The 20060-nt window shown below is 42.2% G+C and overlaps 1 protein-coding gene across 1 annotated transcript in view; it reads right to left on the reverse strand.

Moving 5' to 3' along the window:
• Positions 1-689: 689 nt before the first annotated feature.
• Positions 690-20060, reverse strand: part of FKBP3 (FKBP prolyl isomerase 3) — a 40833-nt gene continuing 21462 nt past the window's right edge. The window contains exons 6-7 of the mRNA XM_085627048.1: positions 11962-12059; positions 690-1016 (exon numbers count right to left, since the gene is read on the reverse strand). Of these exons, the coding sequence (XP_085483174.1) occupies positions 962-1016; positions 11962-12059 (153 nt within the window). The 3' untranslated portion in view covers positions 690-961. The remainder of the gene's footprint in view (positions 1017-11961; positions 12060-20060) is intronic.

A 20060-nucleotide genomic window follows, 5' to 3' on the forward strand; every position in this document is an offset into this window, starting at 1 on the left:
CAATATTATTCAGATAGTTTTAAAGTCCAATGCTTATGTCACTGTTTTGAAGTGCATCCTGTGTCTGTTCACGAGCAACTGCATTTCCTCTTTTCAGTGACTTATAAATAGGGCTCCTGGTTTATTTCTTTGACATTTCCGTCTGCATTTATCCATATTTATTTTGTGTCCACTTATCTCTATTTATCCATATTCATTATGGGTTTTTGGGGAAAAATAAAGCTAGACTGGGTTATTTCCACATTAGTTTAACCAATAAATATGCAGTCATGCTTGAATGCCTGCCATGTGTCAGTGATATGTACACATTTAGACGATAAATCAATGTACTTATATGAAAATATGCACATTTCAGTATCAGCCTTGTGCTTATGTACTTCTGTTGAAGTCTCTTTACTAAAATTACCTTTTTAACCCCCTTACCTATCAATCCACACAGTTATTGGCCTGGCAGAGTGTATTTAGAATCACCCAAAAAGCACCCAATTTCCGTTTTTATCCACATTTAAAAATAAATACAATCAATAAAATAAATGTTTTTCCTGCCTGTATTTATCTGTAAAAATCAGTAAAAACAGGGAGCCTTACTTATAAAGCAGAGAAGTTAAACAGCGACACAAAGAACATTTCAATGTTTTACACGCAAAACTGTAGGCGAGAGCAGTGCACCTTTGAATAATTTTCAGAGATTAAACAAATAGATCATTTTATTTATCTGCAATGAAATTGACAGACAATGTTTACCATGAAAAGATATAGGTTAAATGTATGCGTTTTTGTAATCTTGGATTATCACTAAGTGTCCTACAAGAATGTAGAACACAAACTGAATTTACAAGCTTTTCATTCGTTGTATTTACAACAAGATAAAATCCAGTATATTAGCTGAAGTGAAAATAGGTGATGTTGCAGTATTCGAGCTTGAAACTTCTGGTTCACGATAGAATCGCACAGGTAACACTTACTCGATATCCACCAACTCCACTTCAAAAATTAATTTTGCATTAGGTGGTATTCTGTTTGCACATGGGTCAAGGAAATCAGCACAGATATGAAACAGTTATTTACCAAAACAGCATAGGAAGCAGACACCAAGCACAAATGAAACATGTGAGAAAAAAACTTCCAAGTGAGAAGTCTGAAAATTACAAAATCATCCCATGGTGTGATGAGCTGTGAAAAATAATTGTGAATCAAACACCAATAATTTGCAAAGGCTACTAAAAACTTTCCTTGCTGATGGCTTCTTTAGCATTTCAATGAAATTGTATACAACACCACCCCCTTTATGATTTAGCTTGGATAGAGTTCAATCCCTCTTCAACTACTGGCCAATTCAACCTCGTGGCATCCCTTCACTTAAAATTGCTTAAATCCGGTGGGTTCTTTATTGGCAGAAAGTCAAAGCACAAATGCAGTTCAAGTTGCTTTGCTTGCATCATAAAAACCACATCGTCACACCATTTACAGTCGAGTTAAAAATCCAGAGACCGAGATGAAGGTTATTTTCATAATACTTCTGTAACATGTAGGGTTATGCATTTCATATAAAAGTGCATTTTATATTTTGAATCATTTTACTGTTTTGCTGATGTTCTTTGTACATTGCTCTGCTATTCTCATCGTGCCTAGACCAAATTACACACTTATTATATATCATTCCGCCACCCCAAAGTGATTGATAGGGAGCCTCAAACCTAATTAGGCACTTCTGTATTAAACTAAAGATTCTGAATTTCCAGGATGCAAAGTGGAGGAGAGAAGGGGAGCATAGAGGGTCGCAGAGAGGAGCCTAGGGGTCCAGAGTAGAGTGCTCCAGAGTGCTCCAGAGAGGAGCCGAGGGGGTCCAGAGGGCCGCAGAGAGGAGCCGAGGGGGTCCAGAGGGCCGCAGAGAGGAGCCGAGGGGGTCCAGAGGGCCGCAGAGAGGAGCCGAGGGGGTCCAGAGGGCCGCAGAGAGGAGCCGAGGGGGTCCAGAGGGCCGCAGAGAGGAGCCGAGGGGGTCCAGAGGGCCGCAGAGAGGAGCCGAGGGGGTCCAGAGGGCCGCAGAGAGGAGCCGAGGGGGTCCAGAGGGCCGCAGAGAGGAGCCGAGGGGGTCCAGAGGGCCGCAGAGAGGAGCCGAGGGGTCTAGAGCAGAGCGCCGCAGGGAGGAGCACCACAGAGAAGCGCGTTGTGGATTGGCATTTGGTGAATTGGCATTTGGTGAATTGGAGTGCTGTGGAGGGGCAGAGTCGTGGAGTGGCACAGGGTGGAGTAGTGTGTCAAAGGGATGGATTAGAGTGTTGTAAAGGGGTAGAGTAGTGTGGCATGAAGTGGCTTAGAGTGGCGTATGCATGGTGAGGAAGTGCACTACCATTACAGACAACACACTGACCATTACATTTGCACAGGTGTACAGTTTAACGGATAAAACCACAGCGCACAAAACGTAATGTATGAAAATGAACTTGCCTAGTGTATTGTTTTGATCGTATTGAAATACGGGTTTCCACCACTTCAGAAATAAAATAAAAAAAATTAAAAAAAAACACCAAACGTACTTCAATTGTGCTTTCCTAATTCTAATATATTATGAAATATTTGTACAGTTTGTTTACAGACATGGAATTTATTTTACTTACGGCTTATTTTGAAGTACACACCAAAATTTAAAAGAGCGCGCAGTACCTAAAAGCGCAACGGGCTAGCAGAACCCAGAGGCAGAGAGAGCAAATTAGATTTTAAAAAAAACTCTGTACAGAAGCAAAAGGAAAAAAAAAAAATCATTACACACACACCTCAGATTATCAGACAAAGCCTCTCATTTTTAAGTCGGAGAAAGGAAAGTAAACCCCAAGCTTCCTCAGAAGACAGAGCCTAACATTTGACCTCCAAGTGTACAGTAAAAATGACAGGATAAGAACAAAATGTATAGGCCTGTTTACAAAAAGTGAGAACTGTGGAAAAATACAGTAAACCGGGTACGTGCCAAGGTGTAAATTTCCTCAAGCTGGACATCCTAAAACAAATAGAGTGCAGAAATGAGGTATTATGTGGTGTGGTGTGGTTGTGAGACCTCGCTGTGTAATATACTTACCAACCGCTTTAGGACCCTTAGGTTTCGTTTGCCAAACCCTCAGCTCAAACCCGAGTAGCGGTTGCTCTGAGCAGCAAGCTCACACAAAGGAACTAGTGTACAGCATGTAAATGCCACTAAGACAACTGAAGAAATTTGACAGTATCTGTATGTATGTTTAGACACCACAATGAAAAAGATCCAGCAGAGGGTTCCGAGATCTAGAATTTACAAAGCAAAGTACATCGGCTTATTTCACTCAACCGCACACAATCATTGACAGATTCAACACATTTGACACTTAGAAACTTTTTCACGAAAAGGTTTGGGCCAGTTGGAATGCAGTCACGGAGTTACTTTAAGTGACCAGCTCCAGAGTCAGTCAAGGGACCAGCAAGGTCCTCAGAAACAGTTACCTTGGCAGCTGAAGCAGTCTCCAGTCAGTTCCAGGCACTTCTATCCTTTACAGGGTTTTCCTATGGAAGTGGTCTGGAGAGGACTTCTCCTCGAGCAGGATACAGCAGGCACAGTCCTTATTTGCTAGCCACCAGATGCAGTCTACACAAGTGAAGCCTCTCTTTGCAGGTTGCACAGTGCAGCAGGGCAGTCCTCGGTCCTTTTCAAGTCGAGCCCTGAGTTTAGGGTGTCAAGGGCCATATACCCATGCTCAGAATATTAACTCAGAGCAGGATATGGTTGGTAATGGGCTACCAGGTTCCCTCCCACCCACTGACCATTTCTTGGTAAGTGTGGCATCTGGCCATCCCAGGGTGCACCATTCTGCCCACTTCCAATATGGCATGGCCCCTCTCCTGGCATGCTGAGTTCCCTAGTCCAACCCAGAGGTTTTGCTACCAAGGGAGGGTCACACGCCACTGGAAATCTAGTATGACCATTGGTTTCCCCTCTCCTGTACCAAGCGCCAGCCTGACTAACAATGGAGCAGCCCTTCTCGTAAGTGTTACCTACCCATGTGCCCTTCAAAAGGAGTCTTCTCCTTTGAAGCTCGCCTTTTAGGCCAACACTTGTGTGGCTTTCTGCAGGAGGGATGGATGCAACACCACATTCCCGAGCGGGCCCCTATTAAATACTTTCCTTTTTAGGGGGTAGGTCTAGTTAGGTCAGTGCACTCTTGAGTAGAACAAGCATTTGCAATGCAATTGGTCTCGCATTTACGCGAGTTTGAGCTATTGGAACTGTAAATGACAATGTCTTTTACTTGGGTTTTAAAACAAATAAAAAGGCATGGTCATTTACAATACTAATAGCTTGCATGTACTTCATAGCACTTTCAAACGCAACTGAAAGCTCTAGCACACCATTGTGGCACTGAATAGGCACGTGTTACACAACTCAACCATACGGATTGTATTGAAATTTATACTTTACGGACACTTTATTCACTAGTAACCTTTTAAAAAGGTTTCCATTTTTTTGTTTTTTTAAATAGAGAAATGAATCTCAGGACAAGTAAGATGTTAAGCTTCACTCCATTCTTTTCGCATGGTTTGAGTATTTGAGTGTTGAGGCTTGGAGCACTTCTGACCAACTGCGCCCCCCCCCCCCCACCCAGGATTACTGGAGCACCCCATGAAACACCAACACTTTGGAGACCGGTTGAAACGCTTTCCAATAAATACATACACTCTGAAATAATTTTTTGTTAATTCTCGCGCGCAAGAGTTTTTTGTCTGCACAGTACCACAAGCAAAACTGTAGAGCACACACTCTTTATACACTTCTAAAATGCTTCCACAGGAAAGCATTTTGAAGAAAATATAAATTATAAGTGCCCGTTCGACCCATTACGGTAGATTTTTTTCATGTACCATTCCTGGCAGAAACAAGCAGTTTAATGTGGAGCATCCCCCTCCCCCGGAACGGACATGGCCATGAACACAAGCAGCCCAACCAACTGAACGTCGCATATTATGACAAAAAAGGTTGTTGGATGCAGAAAGGGGCTTTTTTTAAGCCCCAAAGGAACAAATCACTTCCATGTAAATTCCACAAGTTTCTAGGAAAAAAAACGTGTATTAAAGTTTGTATTTTAAAACCCCCCCAAAAAGTTGCCCACAAAAATAAGACAGACTAACAAACAGCGAGGCTGTTACAATCTTAAAGTAACGTTTGGTTTCCAAAACCATCTATTTAACAAGCAACAACAACCAAACAATATTAAAAACGTGGGGAAATCAAATGTTAATAAACTCGATCGCAAGCTACAAAGAGAATTCAAACTGCAATACATTCTATCGCAAGTTACAAAAAGACAAAAAAAAAAATATATAAAAAAAAAAAAAAGTGCTTACCCAGTAATTTAAGAAGACCATCTAACGCTGCAAGTAATTTATTAGTGTTCGCAGCATGTGCTTTTTTGGTAGTCTACGGGGAGCCTTCAGCTGGACTTCGTCAGAGAGGGTATCCCAGAGGCTACGAGTGAACTTTCCGTCTGCCCCCTTCCATCGAGGGCTCTGTGCTGTCCTTGCCATGGCAGGGTCTGCCTACCCTCAGGCCATAACTGCCCAGTGCCAGGCAGGGCGCTGCACCCAGCCTGTGTGTGCAGGCTCATGGAGTACTACGTTCCCATAGTCACTGGGGTCAGACCACAGGGCAGCTCGTGGAGTGACCCCTGTGACCTCCGGGTGGGGGAGGCAGATTGGATGCGTGTGAAAGAATGTTCATCTGATGAGGAGCGGGCACACTCCCTCATACAAATTTATGTCTATAAAGCGGACAGCCGCAGTGAAAGTGGGCAATCTTTGTGCAAACAATGAGCTGCATGGCATGTGAGGTTTACTTTGCATAAAGGGTCATGCAGGCTTCGTTTATGGCACTGTACAACGCGTGATTATCAGCGTTACCTATAGCAGTTGGCATCACAAAACTGCAGACATTATAGCAAGACAGCTTAAAAATTTCACACGTCACGTTCTCGTGTTAATAGCGCTACATCCGCCCCAACCGCGTACAGATGCACGAACGCCTGCCTCTCTGTATACTGTCTTGTCTTCAAGCGATTTGAAGCTTCGCTCAACCACAAGGAGTGCTATACCAGATTTTAAAAACTAAAAAGTACAATACATGTGTGGATTCCTTAATGTTCTGGTGCCCGCCGGCCCCTTCACTCCACTAGGTGAGTCACAGAATCTTCAAACCTGTATTGGGGGTGAAAACACATTTTGCTTACAAATGTTTCACACTAGATTAGTTATAGAACGGAAATCCGCGGCAAAAGTGAAAGCGCGCATTCTTTGTGTGATGTTTCATACTATAATGGCTAAAAAGCAGAAAGCCGCAGCAAATGTGAAAGGGCGCATTCTTTGTGTAATGTTTCACACTATAATGGCTATAGAACAGAGCCGCGGCGAAAGTGAAAGGGCTCATTCTTTGTGTTATGTTTCACACTATAATGGCTATAAAGCGGAGAGCCACAGCGAAAGCGGCATTCTTTGCAAGTAAAAGCAGGCATTCTTTGTGTAATGTTTCACACATTTGTGATTCCCAAGCCCGCCGCTCCCAACAACAAAATGTTGAAACAAGCTCGGTTTGTACAGAACAGTGCAAGTTAGTGACAAGTAAGCATATGTAAGCCGAGCAGCATTGCGCTTTAAAGTTCACGCACGGACACCATGAAAAACAAGCTTGACCCAGGCGGCCCGCGCTCACAATGACAAAGAAAGAGTGTGTCCCAGCTAATGAAGGAGACCGGGTAATGCCGCAGTGAGAGATCCAATCCCATTGGGCGGGGCAAAAAGTGGACAGGGCGGTAACAAGGAGGGACTAAAAAGCCTCCTTTTCAATCCTAGGCCAGCGTTTAGCATGGAGGAGGACGCCAGCGAATGAAAAAGATGGGCGGGGCTTCAAGTCCGCCTCTGAAAGCTTCGGAATCCGCATGGATTCCAGGAAGCCCTCGCGTGACGAGTGTAACGCATGCGCACTGCTAACGCCAGGCAAGACCAAAAACGAGTGAATCAGTCCAAAAGCTTGGGGGTGACCATATAAAATAAGCATTTGCAATACAATAGATCTCGCATTTACGCAAGTGAGCTATTGGCATTGTAAATGACTGACTTATTTACGTTCGTTTTTAAAATTTAAATAAAAAAGCATTGTCATTTACAATGGCAATAGCTTAACCTCTCGTAAATGCATTGCAAATGCTGGTTTTCTTTATTACCAGGTTTGCGAGCACTTCCAAGTACGCCATTCAATATGTGCCCTGTACAAAAAACCTTCTCTCGCGTTTGATCCATTAGCCAATACCGTTGCTCCATCTATAATAAGAATCTAGGGCACTTTTATGATACAGTCGACAACTGACTTTGTCGGTCTACTAATGGTATTTATATCAGGGCTGGGGTTCAGGAATCTTACTAAGTTTTTGTTTAAAAATGATCACTTCTAATAAATATTTCGCAGCTCAATGACATATCCTGTTGTAATGCGGTAAAATGCACAGACAACCCCATTGTCAAGGAGTAACAAAGAGGCCACTGTCCCTATAAACCGCTCACGGCCCGATTCTTGTGCGGTCTTTTTAATTTAGATTGAATTGTAATGTTGCTGGCGGCTGCAGGCGCCAATAGATTGAAGGGAGTAGAAAAATGCTTTGGTCACCCCCAAAAAAAAATCTTCTGGTATATAATCTGAATAAAATTTATAAATCCAATTGGTTAATAGCTTCAGAGCGCACCGCCCCCCAGGGGCTGGCGTCGGGAGACTTATTTTAATATGGGTGAGCTTATTGTATGTCTTGGACAAGACCCCAGAAAGTTTTGTTTACAAACTGGCCGCTTTAATCATATGTCTGTGTTCAGTTCACAGTAAAGCTCACTGTGGGCAAAACGTGCCTACGTTTTTATTTCTAGAACCCTCGAGGCGCTTTGATGTTACGTATATGTCAGATGAAGAGAAAGGTTAACCTTTTCAAGTAAAGGGATAAGGCTTGGAGGGCCGGACTCTGGCATTCTCTTGCCTCCATATGATGTCGAGCTTGCTCTGTGTAATTAGGTATCACACGCGCTCGGGGTGGCCGCGGTCCAGTCTCCCTGGGGGTACATCTCGTTTGTAAGTCTCTCTTTGACTACTACTGCAGCTCTTCTACGGGGGTGGAGAGCAGGCCTGTAAATAACAGATGTTCTCTAAACACCCATTAACATAAATGTGCACTTGCCTCATGTACGCCCGAGGCGCTACAGATAGACTTGCTTAACAAGGTGTTTCCCCGGGAGGACTGGGTCTGTTCATGATCAGGTTTTCGGGTCTTTGACCTGTGAGGAACGAAGGGCGCGCTAGAGACATCCATGTAAATCGTGTGCAGGCAGCATGCCAATCTCGCCTAAGATTTTACTTCATGCGTTACCCTGATAACGCTGCTCAAATACTTGCGGGAACAGGGTTTGTGAGCAAATTAAATGTTTATTTAGAACATTCCGCTTCCACAGAAGCCGGCAGCCTCCGGTATGCGTGTCTGGAACAGACGCCGTGCGCGAGCGAAATCTCCAGTCCGGGTGGGCAGGGCCTAATGCCGACAGGGCGGACACCAAAGCGACGACAATAGATCTCGCCCAAGGCGAAGCAGCGCATGTGCGCTGCAACGCAGGCGTGACCTAAAAAATGGCCTTTCCTTACAAGTAAATGTGCGTTACAAACCACAAAGCCAATGGTAAGCAATGGGTTGGATGCATCACTAGGTCAGCTTTTTAAACGTAACAAAGGTCTTTAGAAAACCGGCATCAACCTAAAATGGAAGAGTTCTAAAACTTACTACAGCAAATCAACCACATGAACTGCAATAACCTCGCTTCCCAGACAAAAATAAAAATCTGAACTTTTGAGCAGTGTCCGATCCAGATTTAAATACAGATATGATCCATAGAAATTTATGGCGTGGATGCAAGTTTGACAGGACATTCGAGGTTTACGATGACCATCTGACTTGTTTTTAGGTCTCGCCTGGCGTAAGACTGCGCATGTCTGCACAGTCTCGCTGGCGAGATTTAATGTTTTGGTTAGATTTCTCTAGTAGGCTTTAAGCCCCGCCCCTCCTTTCCATTGGCTGGCGTCACCGTTTATGCTAAACGGTGGCCAGCCATTGGAAAGGCGCGTCTCGTGACGTACACTTTTGCTTTTAGAGCCGTCCCAGTTGGACTCGCTGCCCCGACTTACTGCTGGCGTAAAAGGTTTTCTTATCTTTATGGGGCCAAACACATGGCCCCATAAAGATAAGAAACCAGTCATGTGAGTCAGTCCAACTGGGACGGCTCTAAAAGAGGAAAGAGAAAAACATAAATGCGAGCCTGCCTCTGCGTTCTATCAGGACCCCGGGATGGGGCTGCAGAGGTTCATTTCCCCCAGCTCCCAACCTCTTGGCGCAGCCCCCTCTCCCGGCCCCACAGCTGTCCCGGGCCCGGCCTGCCCGCTCCACCTCGGACACAAACAAAATGGCGGCTGTTGTTCCTCTCTCGGCAGCGCACAGGTTAGCTCAATCGCTGGCGTCGAAGAACTCTTGATGTCACAGAGTGCGCTGTGTGGCGTCACTTTCGAAATCGCAATCACCATTTGTAGTTTACCAGCTCTCTCCAGTCATCCCACGCCCCTCTTTCTTTATAATTATTTCCCGTCATAAATAAATATGCTGTAGGAAATTTGTAGGACACGTTTTAAACACATGTTTGTATTTGCAACTTCTGCATGTAGTCATGCTTCAATTTTTTCTATTTTCTTCCACGTTTCTTTTGGACTCATCTTTCCTGCATCTTGTAACTATTTGACTATTTATACTGTACAACTTCATTACATATTACACAGTGCTGTGGGTAAAAAAAAAAAAAAAAATTGCAGTACAAATTCCTCAGGGCCCAGTAGTCGTGGGCCCAGGCACTGGAGCAGGGCTGCACGCATGTAAAGCTCCCACCGGCATCCCCTCTCACAGCCACAGGGCTCATCTGTCTTTTTATGGCGATGCGCCACCGGCTCAGGAGGAGCTGGGTGAACCCCCGCCAGGCAAGGTAGGAGGGCAGACTCGGGCTCACCGCCTCGACCTGCCAATTCCTGCTATTTATGTGTATATATACATACACACGTCTACACATGTACGCAGTGCATTTATATTTAGACATAACGAAATATGCATGTCAAGGTATGGAGATGAGGTATACATGTGTATTGTCTATGTGTCGTACATGGAGCTATTCTTCCATTTAATAACAGAAGTTAATACAGGGAGAGGAAAAAACTGTATACTTGGCCACAAGATACATGAATGTATCAGACCATGTAAATATTTCTGCTTCTTTGTATATATGGATGAATATATAGAGTGACTTATACCTGGTATTAAAACATTACTAAGTTGTATAAGTTTTTTTGTTTGTGTGCATACACATAACCACATATTTAGATGTGTGGTTATGTCCCATCCTTCCTCCAACTTCACAAACCTATCTAACTGCTAAGAACTCCCAAATGTTCTTTTCAAACTTCCACCTCTTTTTTTGTGTCCAATTTACCCAGCTGCACATGTTTACTACTCTCAATAACCACTTACAACTTCCATTTTCTAATCCGCTTCCATTATTCTAGTTCTACTCAATACACGAGAACTTGACCCCAAAATTTACCACAACTAATGCACAGCGGGAAAAAGGAAGCATGTTACTAATATGCTAACTGTTTGACTCTAATCTTGGGTTCCTGAGTCACGTGCTACTTGCTGCAAAGCGTTTCAACGCTTCGTCAGGGGTAGTAAGCGCTATATAAATCCAATTTACAACAAGCATTGAAAATGCAATAGGCCTCGCGTTTTATTAAGTTAATGCAATATGCTTTGCTAATGGTATTATATAGCAAAGCAAGTGGCTTTAACTTAATAAAAGGCGAGGCCTATTGCATTTTCAATGCTTGTTTTACAATGTAGATTATGAAATTCAGGTAAAATGTTCTCTACATTCTGCAAAGAAATTTCTCGGAATCACGGAGGCAGACTTTTGAGGTTCATTCTGCAATGAAAACATCTACCGATGAGAGCATTAAAAAAATGTTTCAATGTGACAGGAGGGAAAAGCTTGTGTGAAAAAGAAGTGACTTCATTACATAAACGCATGCCTGAAAGGAAATGGTGTATTTGGTTAAAGAAAAGTATACACCATTCTGTTTTCACCCTGGGAAGCTGTAACATCCACACAGTTACATTAAAATTTACAAAACAGTGATGGATGAAATGCATGAATTAATCAGCCACTAGTAATTACTCGGGCCGTATCCCAGTTCATCATTATTTTGCACACCATGCCACCAGAGTTTGAACCCAGATATATGGAAATCAGTCTTGACCCTGACTGTTAGTGGAGGTCAATTCAAGCATTCCATACATCAATCTGTCTATACTTTAGTGCATCACCCAAAGAGGGAAGATTATGCCCAGACATGGGTACCATGCACGCTGTCACTGAAACCAAGCTATACTTGGCTGATGAACCCTAACTAGGGCAAAACCGGTCCTGTGATCCTTGTGTTGAAGTTCAAGCAGGACTTGGCAGTTCAGGCTGGACTGTTGCCACTGGAGCAAGGTCAACACTGATTTGCATATAGCTGGGTCCCAACTGAGGTGGGATCTATACTTTAATGCACAGTCAACAGACAACATATAGAAAACTGTCAAAGCAAGCACTCAAAACGATAAACGTACCAGAGGCTCGCATCAATGTCTTACTAATATTGCAACAAATAAACTACACACATACATACACTCCGTGCCCAATACCAATAACCAAGCATGCAGGTCCGCATTCAAGCACGGTGATCCCTTCACATGCAACGTATTGGCCATGAGTGACCTTAAAGCCAAACGTGCAACAAACAAAAGGAAAAAACATTGAGAAATTACTTTGCTTGAAAAAGGATACTTTGCATCTGGCTGTCCTTTCTTGCCATAAGCCCATTCAGCTTCAATTTCCAGGTAAGCCTTTTCACCTTTGCTCATGGTTAGAAGGGCTTCATCCCACTGTGAAAAAAAGACAAGGTTTGTACATTTATATACAAATTCTTCTCCAAGAGCAGTAACAGACTATACAAATGGCACATTGAAAACTGCCCAAAGACACAACAGTTTCTACACTAAAGAGGCATTTTTAGTGTGGAACTTACCAAATACTAATAACTTTTACCTGTCTGTTGGTGACACAAGAGGATACATCACTTGTATCCAGAACACTTACCACATTTTTTGGGTAAACAAAGAATTAAATCCCAAGTTGAGCATAGAGTAACCTTTGACAAACATGTAATGTTTCCAAGCCATTCATGGCGCAACATTTGAAAATGGATACATCATTAGGCTCATACGTAGTACTTTATAAAAGTACTACCCCATGCGAAATGCTATATTCACTCCATGTTGAGAATGTTTTGAAAGCCAATGAAAGGACTAGCAGAAGAGGAGCAATGGTTAAACTGTGTGTACCAATTATGCCCTTTGAACATAGGAAAGGCCTGGGGCATATTACAGAATTGAAGGAGACCTTAAAAACAAGTTTAATTGATTTTGTTGCTGCTCTCACCTTTGTATGTGAAACAAACAAATCCACGTAGGATTTCCTCAAATGTGAAACAAGAAAGCCAAAGATAGTAAGTTTTAAAATTTCTAGACAACTTAAAACAAAGGCTTGCTTCCACCATCTCTACTTCATCTGATATTTCTTGTGGTCACCAAGGCTTGAGATAAAAGGTGAACATGAAGAACAGCAATTGGGACACAAGGGTAGATACCCACCTCACCAGTAGGTTTGCTTCTAGTGCAGTGAGTGAGAAATTCAAACAAAGAAATGATAAAGAAATTGCAAAGGCCGCCTTTCCTTCCTTTTCCCCCACGGCTCAACATGTCTCTGTATTGGTCACATGGGAAGGTCAGCAGCAATTGAACTCAATGTCCACCCATCTATTCAACATGGATTCGAAGCAAGAAACTATGGAGATCAAGCATCAGATTAAAAATGGCAAGAAACGTTCTTACAAAGAAGGCAGCTCTATTCAGCTGTATTTCAGACTACAGTATATTCTAGATGTGTTATAAACGTCCTAACCCTAAAATCCACTAGAATACGCCACCCTAACCAAAGTGATAAAGAATACTAGACACTTGGTGTCCTCCTTATAGTATGAAGCAGACAGCTTAATTAAGTGGTGTACCTGTGGCCTAACTCTGGTGGATGCGGTTCAGATGCTTAACTGGTTCGGATGATCAATGGAAGAACAAGGACTATACAACTGTAGCCAGACCAAATCAGTCCCACCTAATAGGAGGCATAAACTGCCTAACTTCACCTTTTTGCACCATACACAGGGTATTCCCTTTTCTCTGGAAACTCAACCCAAAGACAGGAGGTTTCTGCAGATACTCGTATGTGATTTTTGGTCAGAAAATTCAAGTAGTTATAGAATTTGTGGTGAAGTTGAAGATCAACCCACTAGTAACCCTGGATAATGTAAAGGAAATCCTTTAAACATATGAGAAAGAGTGATGGGATTGCTGCTTACCAAAAAAGCAAGGTGGCTGAAACAAAGGTTTTGATGCAATATTGGGGAAGCATATACATTGTAGATTTATCCCTTTGCAAGACAACAAGTATTTGGGACCAACAAAGGTTACCATTATCTAGCTCACAATACATTAATATCCCTGGAGCTGGCCAGGCTTCCATCCAGGACTCCATTATGTTATGCAATACTACTTAAATCTTTGTCTGGAGTTTGTGTGAATTGCTGAACAAGACTTCAGGATTTTTCATTATGCTGTTGGGGCCTGGGGGCTCTTTACAGACTGATCCTGTCAGCGATATTGTTATGCTACGCCCAGTAGTTTTATACAGTGTGCTGCATGTTGAAACATTAGACACCTGCCTTAACTTTAGTTTCAGCTCAAATCAGTCAGATACTAGGCACTCCAGTGTAAAAATAAGTATTATATTTATAGTGTAACAATCCTCACTATACAGATAACTTCCTTGTGACCATTTAAACAAAGCATATCTGCAGAAACAAATGAGCACTGCATCATGGCCATACCAAAAGATGATAATTGTAATTCAAATGAACTAGAGGTCCTCAGATCTCTGCTTGGACTTTGGCTGGATCCCTCTTTGGAGAAATGTTTGAATTAGTTCTATTTAATCCAACATGCAGCACCCAATACCGCTGCTGGCCCGATTTAATTTGATCGGAACAGACCCAAAGTTTTGTACACCTAGCAGTTTCTCACCTCGGTTAACATTTTTATTTCAATTTTAGCAATAGGAACACACACAATATAATGAGGCATCAGTAAACATTTTGCAACAAATTGCAAAATGATGAGAGTTAACACTTTTGTGATGTCTTCAGGTGGAAAGCCAATAATGGTCCCATAATACCCAAGTCATAACACCAAACTTTTTCTATCTGCCAACCGGCTCAAGCCCACCATGCCATGTTGCATTACAGTTAACACAATTACTGCAAACCATATTGATTAAATAGGTGTACGAAAAGGGCATCAAATGTCTACAGCTTGATACACTAGGGATCATGGACACATACACCTGACTGTGTATTATACATAGATAAATCTTTAAGCCAAATAAAATCTGAAGATGAAGTTGTGTTTAAAGCACCATTTATTAAGAAGTAGAATTAAGCTTAGAACCCAATAGTGCAACAAAAGTGGACACTATCTAAAAATAGTTGTAGAGAGCAATCAAGGGAGGACACGTATAAAAAACATGGTTAGTGTTAACTGAGAACTTAATCAGTTTCTCTCCACATTTAAAGCTATGTATAACTTTATTTTGTCAGTAGTTAGATAGGAAGGGTTAGAGTGCAAGAATGAAGAGACAAGGGGTCAACCATGCGCTCTATGAAAAAGGGAAGGAGGGAGAAATTAAGCCATTAACAAAAAGGGATGCTTTAGGAGATGAATATCGAAATGAAACTGAATTAATTTTTGCCCAAAACAAGAAAGGGTAAAGTAAACTTCAATCCAGTGGGACAAAATCTCATAGTCTAAAGAAAATAGCTGCTAATGAAAGCAGATGTTTTGGATTTGCTCAAAATATCAAAGAGCAGTCTAGTGTTTCTAGAAAGATGCCTACCTTTAACAAAGCCAGACTGTTTCCTGCCAATAAAATTCAGGACGACGGGTCTAGACGCAAGGCAAACATTTTAGCAGAATATTTTATTATCGGAGTAAACAAGTGAAATTGCTCTATACATTTGAATAACTTAGGGTTATTGTCTTTAGGCATAATAAAGTATCTTGAAAAATACAGTTAGTAGTTTTGGAAGTGGCAAAGAAAGTAAACAGTTGGTGTAATTTAGGTATTAGCTCTTTAGAGAAATGAAGATAAAAATCGATAGGGAAGCCATCTGGTCCAGGGGCGTTGCCTTTTTTAATCGAATGGATTTCAATATGAATGCGCTGAAAAGATCATACCGGAACAGATAAAGGTAGCCGGGGAGGCGGGTGGGCGTGTGTAGATCTGCAGCTCTACATGCCAAGAACAGATGCATACTGGTAAGTAGCATTTTCCGTTCGAGGCATATGAACTGCAGATTACACACTATGCATAGATTGTATAGCAGTAATTGTTGCAGTAGTTTGAAATCGTGTTTTGAGTACAGCCTGGCCCACACTAGCTTGTTGTTTTGTTTGCACATCTACGCAATAGTGTTTTGTGAATGTGTGCGGTGTAGACCATGTAGCTGCTCTGCAGATGTCATTTAAGGGAATGTTCCCTAAAAATGCCATCTTTCGTGTAGAGTGGGCTTTAGGAGGAACAGACAAAGTAAGTTTTGCTTTGTGGTAGCAAATTTGTATACATTTAACAATCCATCTAGCTATCCCCGATTTTGATATGGGGTTGCCTTTGTGTGGTGGTGAGAAAGACATGAAAAGTTGTTTTGTCTTACGAAAGGGTTGTGTTCTCTCGATGTAATATGGCAATGCTTTTTTAACATCTAAAGTATGAAGAGCTCTTTCTGCGATGGTCTGTGGCTGCGAGAAGAATACGGGCAGTTCCAGATTGGTTCAGATGAAAGGGAGAAAAGACTTTAGGGAGGAATTTTGGATTAGTGCGGAGAACAACTTTGTTATGGTGCATTTGCAGAAAGGGTTCTTGAATGGGGAGTGCTTGCATCTCACTGACCGTTCTGATGGAAGTAATGGCTACTAGAAAAGCAGTTTTCCATGTTAGGAATTGAAGTTCACATTTGTGTAAAGGTTCAAAGGGAGACCCCTTAGTCTGATGAGAATGATGTTTAGGTTCCATGCAGGTGAGGGAGGCACTCTGGGGGGGAATTATCCTTTTGAGGCCTTCCATGAAGGCTTTTATGGCAGGTACTCTAAGGAGTGATAGATGTCTGTTTTGTAGATCGGCTGCTATGGCCGCCAGGTGCAGTCTAATAGACGTGTAGGCTAGGTTGCATCTTTGTAGGTGTAGTAAATAACCTATGATGTGTTGAATGGACACCTCTAGTGGATCGAAGTTATTGTTGTGACAATAGACCACAAAATGTTTCCACTTGGCTGCGTAGCAAGCTCTAGTGGTAGGTCGTCTAGCTTCTCTAATGACGTTCATACAGTCAGGGGGAAGATTTAGATAACCGAATTCTAGGATTTCAGGAGCCAGATCGCAAGGTTGAGCTGAGCTGGGTCCGTGTGCCTGATCTCTCCATGGTTCTGGGTTAAGAGGCGTGGAGAGAGGTGTAACTTTTGGTGCGGTACTACAGATAGTTCCAGCAGTGTGGTGTACCACGGTTGTCTGGCCCAAGTTGGAGCTACTAGGATGAGAGTGAGGGAGTGTTGTAGTTTGCGCACCACTAATGGAATGAGTGGGAGAGGCGGAAAAGCGTAAGCAAATCTGCCTGACCAGTTCACCCATATCGCATTGCCTTTGGACAATGGGTGTGGATATCTGGCGGCGAAGCTTGGGCATTTTCGTGGGTAGCGAAGAGGTCTATCTGTGGATGCCCCCACATTTGAAAGTACGGGTGAAGAACTCGTGGATGGAGTTCCCGCTCGTGGATCTGGCTCAGTAGATCGGCCATAGTGTTTGACTCCTGGGACATGTTGGGCTAGGAGAAAGATTTTTTGGCGTATGGCTGCAGCCCATTGTGGTTGATAAGGCCTGCTAGGCTTGACCTGGGTGCTCGCCTTCCCCCATGCTGAACAACACCCGTGTATTTTCCTAGGAATTATACCAAGCTTTCTACATTAATTGTGAATTTGTTTTAGTACCTACTTAAAACACACTAAAGCCAGTCATTTGCATGATTCCATATTTATGCATATTTAAAATGAATGGTCTGCTTGCTAATCTCTGTTGTACACTGCACATTTAACCCAAATGTTCAGGTAAGCGTAGCCTCATTTTGAAGCAGGCACAACCAAGCGAAAATGGCAAAATCAGTCAGCCCTTATAACGCAGCCATCTCTTCCTCAAGGTCTCACTTTTCCCCCACAAAATGAGTCCAACACCTGCTACTTAATGCCTATCTGAAGTTTTTTAAAAGTGAATGAAGATAGCTGAAAACTGTATAGCATTTAGCATTACATGCACCAACTGATGAGATGCGAAGCTCTGGTCTGTCGAAATGGCAAATTGCACTTTGAATTTATTTATTTGCCAGGTTTTATTTTAATTTTTTATTAATGTTCCACAACAGCCATACAGTTACGATTAACAAATAAACATAAAAACCAAGAATAGTTACACATAGCTATCATATGTAACAGAGCTAATCATACTTCTTTACTCATCAAAATAATCTTTTAACGGGCGCCAAATAGTAAGACCAAACCGTCTCTTACGTGGTTTTTTCAGCATATAGATACTAGTTTCGAGGTTATACAGATTGAATAACTTAGAGCGCCATATATCAAAACTCGGTGCTTGTGGCTGCAACCAAGCGGTTGCTATTGACAAACGTATCACAGCGACTATAATAAAAAGAAAAAAACGAAACTCAAAAAGGGGGATGCCTGTCCCCCTAGCCACGCATTCCGCGGGATGGTGTGAGGTGTGTTCCATGCTTTGTTCTCCCGTTGCCCCCCCTCTACCGCTTCCAGACAAGACCTGCTTTGGACACTGTATGTTATTCCCCCTCCTGGGAAGAGCACGCTGCTATTTCAGACTCTCATTGCCTTGAGTGTGTTTTATATTTAATAAAAAAATGAAACTGTTTATTCCGAATGCTCCTGGCCTATGGCCACGGCCTGTTACATGTGCATTTGAATGTGTGGCGTTGCACTGCGGGCCCTCGGGCTCTATAGCGGCCGGCCCTGGTGGTTGTAGGCCCTTGTCTGTATTTTATTGTGTATCAACGGTTTCTAATGAAAATTAACAAAAAAAAAAAAAAAAAGGGGGGGATGCCCTTGGGTAACTTCCTCCCCAATAAGATTAAATTCGAAGACAATGAAACAGATTTGCCAAGCACATAACCCAAAAAGTTTGAAATTTGATTAAAAAAAATAAAATAAAAAAAAAAAGTGGTAAAGAAGGACAATCATAAAACACATGAACTATATCAGCTTTACAAGTTTTACAGCGAAAACATTCACCCGAATTAGAATATAAAGAAGAGCTACCCCATTTCATCATCACCGCCGGGGTGCGGTATCAATTAAAGATAGTTTTGTATAGTTGGGATTTTAATGACGCTGAGTAAAGGACCATATGAGCCATTTTAATAGATTCTTCAATGTTGGTAGATATAGATAGAAGTCGACATGACCATTTCTCATTAGTTTTAGCAATATCATCGGTGCGATATGCTACAAGTTCCTTGTAAATAATTCCAATACGAGATTGAGATCTAATAGCATCAATAATACGAATGGAAGACAGCGTCGTGGTACGTTTATAGAGAAAATCACGGATCTGTAAATATTAAAAAAATTGATTAGGTAACTCAAACTGCTGTCTAAGTGTGTTAAAAGAAAGAAAAACGCCCTCAGCAGAAACAAAGTCACCCAGACATGTGATACCTTTAGAGTACCAGCATCGTACAACCGAATCCGCGAAGATAGAAGGTAGTAAATAAGGTGCCCTAAGTGGAGTGTAAATCATAAATTTGGGTACGTTACATATTTTCCTGACAGATTTCCACACATTGAAAGCAGAGATAATAGTTTTGAACCGGGTGCGCTTGTAATAGCTACCATCAATATTGGAGATCAAACATTTTTTTGCAATCGAGCCAAGCGTAATTTGATAAATTGAAGGTGTTTCTGCCACATTAGACATTTCTTCTCCAGTCAAGAGAATACGCATCCTTAAAAGTAAACATTAAGTCTGATATAAAGCAAAATCCGGAACTCCCCACCCACCGCGGGCTAATAGCAACGTCATAAAGCGTGAAGCTCTGCGAATTCTGCCTGGAGCCTAAAGATATTTTTCACAAACCGATTGTAGTTGACGAATCTGGCTCCCAGGAATCAAAAGGGGAACAGCACGAAAAAAGTACTCTAGGTAGTATAATCATTTTGATTAGATTAGCTCTACCAACCAGAGTTAGGTGAAGACTCTGCCATGACTCCAATGCAGGTTTAGTTTTGTCCAATATATCCATCCAATTAACACTAACCAAATCCTCCAGCTTAGGCCTGATCTTAATACCCAAGTAAACCACTTCTTCCACAATCCCACTGTCAAGAGCTATTGTTTGGTCCGTGCACAAACATTGTGTCTTAGCTTTTTTGAGTTTATACCCAGAGTATCTGCCAAAACATTCCGCTAGTTGTTCTATAGTGGGTAAGGCAGTATTTAAATCAGACGTAATAACCGCATAAGCGAGAACGCTGTACTTCATGCCTTGAGCTATAAAGGGGGGGGGGGATTTGTGAATTAGGATCGAGCATTCTAATGAAAGGATTAATGTAAAAAGCAAAAAGAATAGGGGGGGGGGGGGGGGGGGGGGGAAACAAGGACAACCTTGTCGGGTCCCTCTGCTAATCTTAACCTCCTCCGATTTG

The sequence above is a fragment of the Triturus cristatus genome, chromosome 9, assembly GCF_964204655.1.
Source record: "Triturus cristatus chromosome 9, aTriCri1.1, whole genome shotgun sequence".
NCBI classification, from domain to species: Eukaryota; Metazoa; Chordata; class Amphibia; order Caudata; family Salamandridae; genus Triturus; species Triturus cristatus.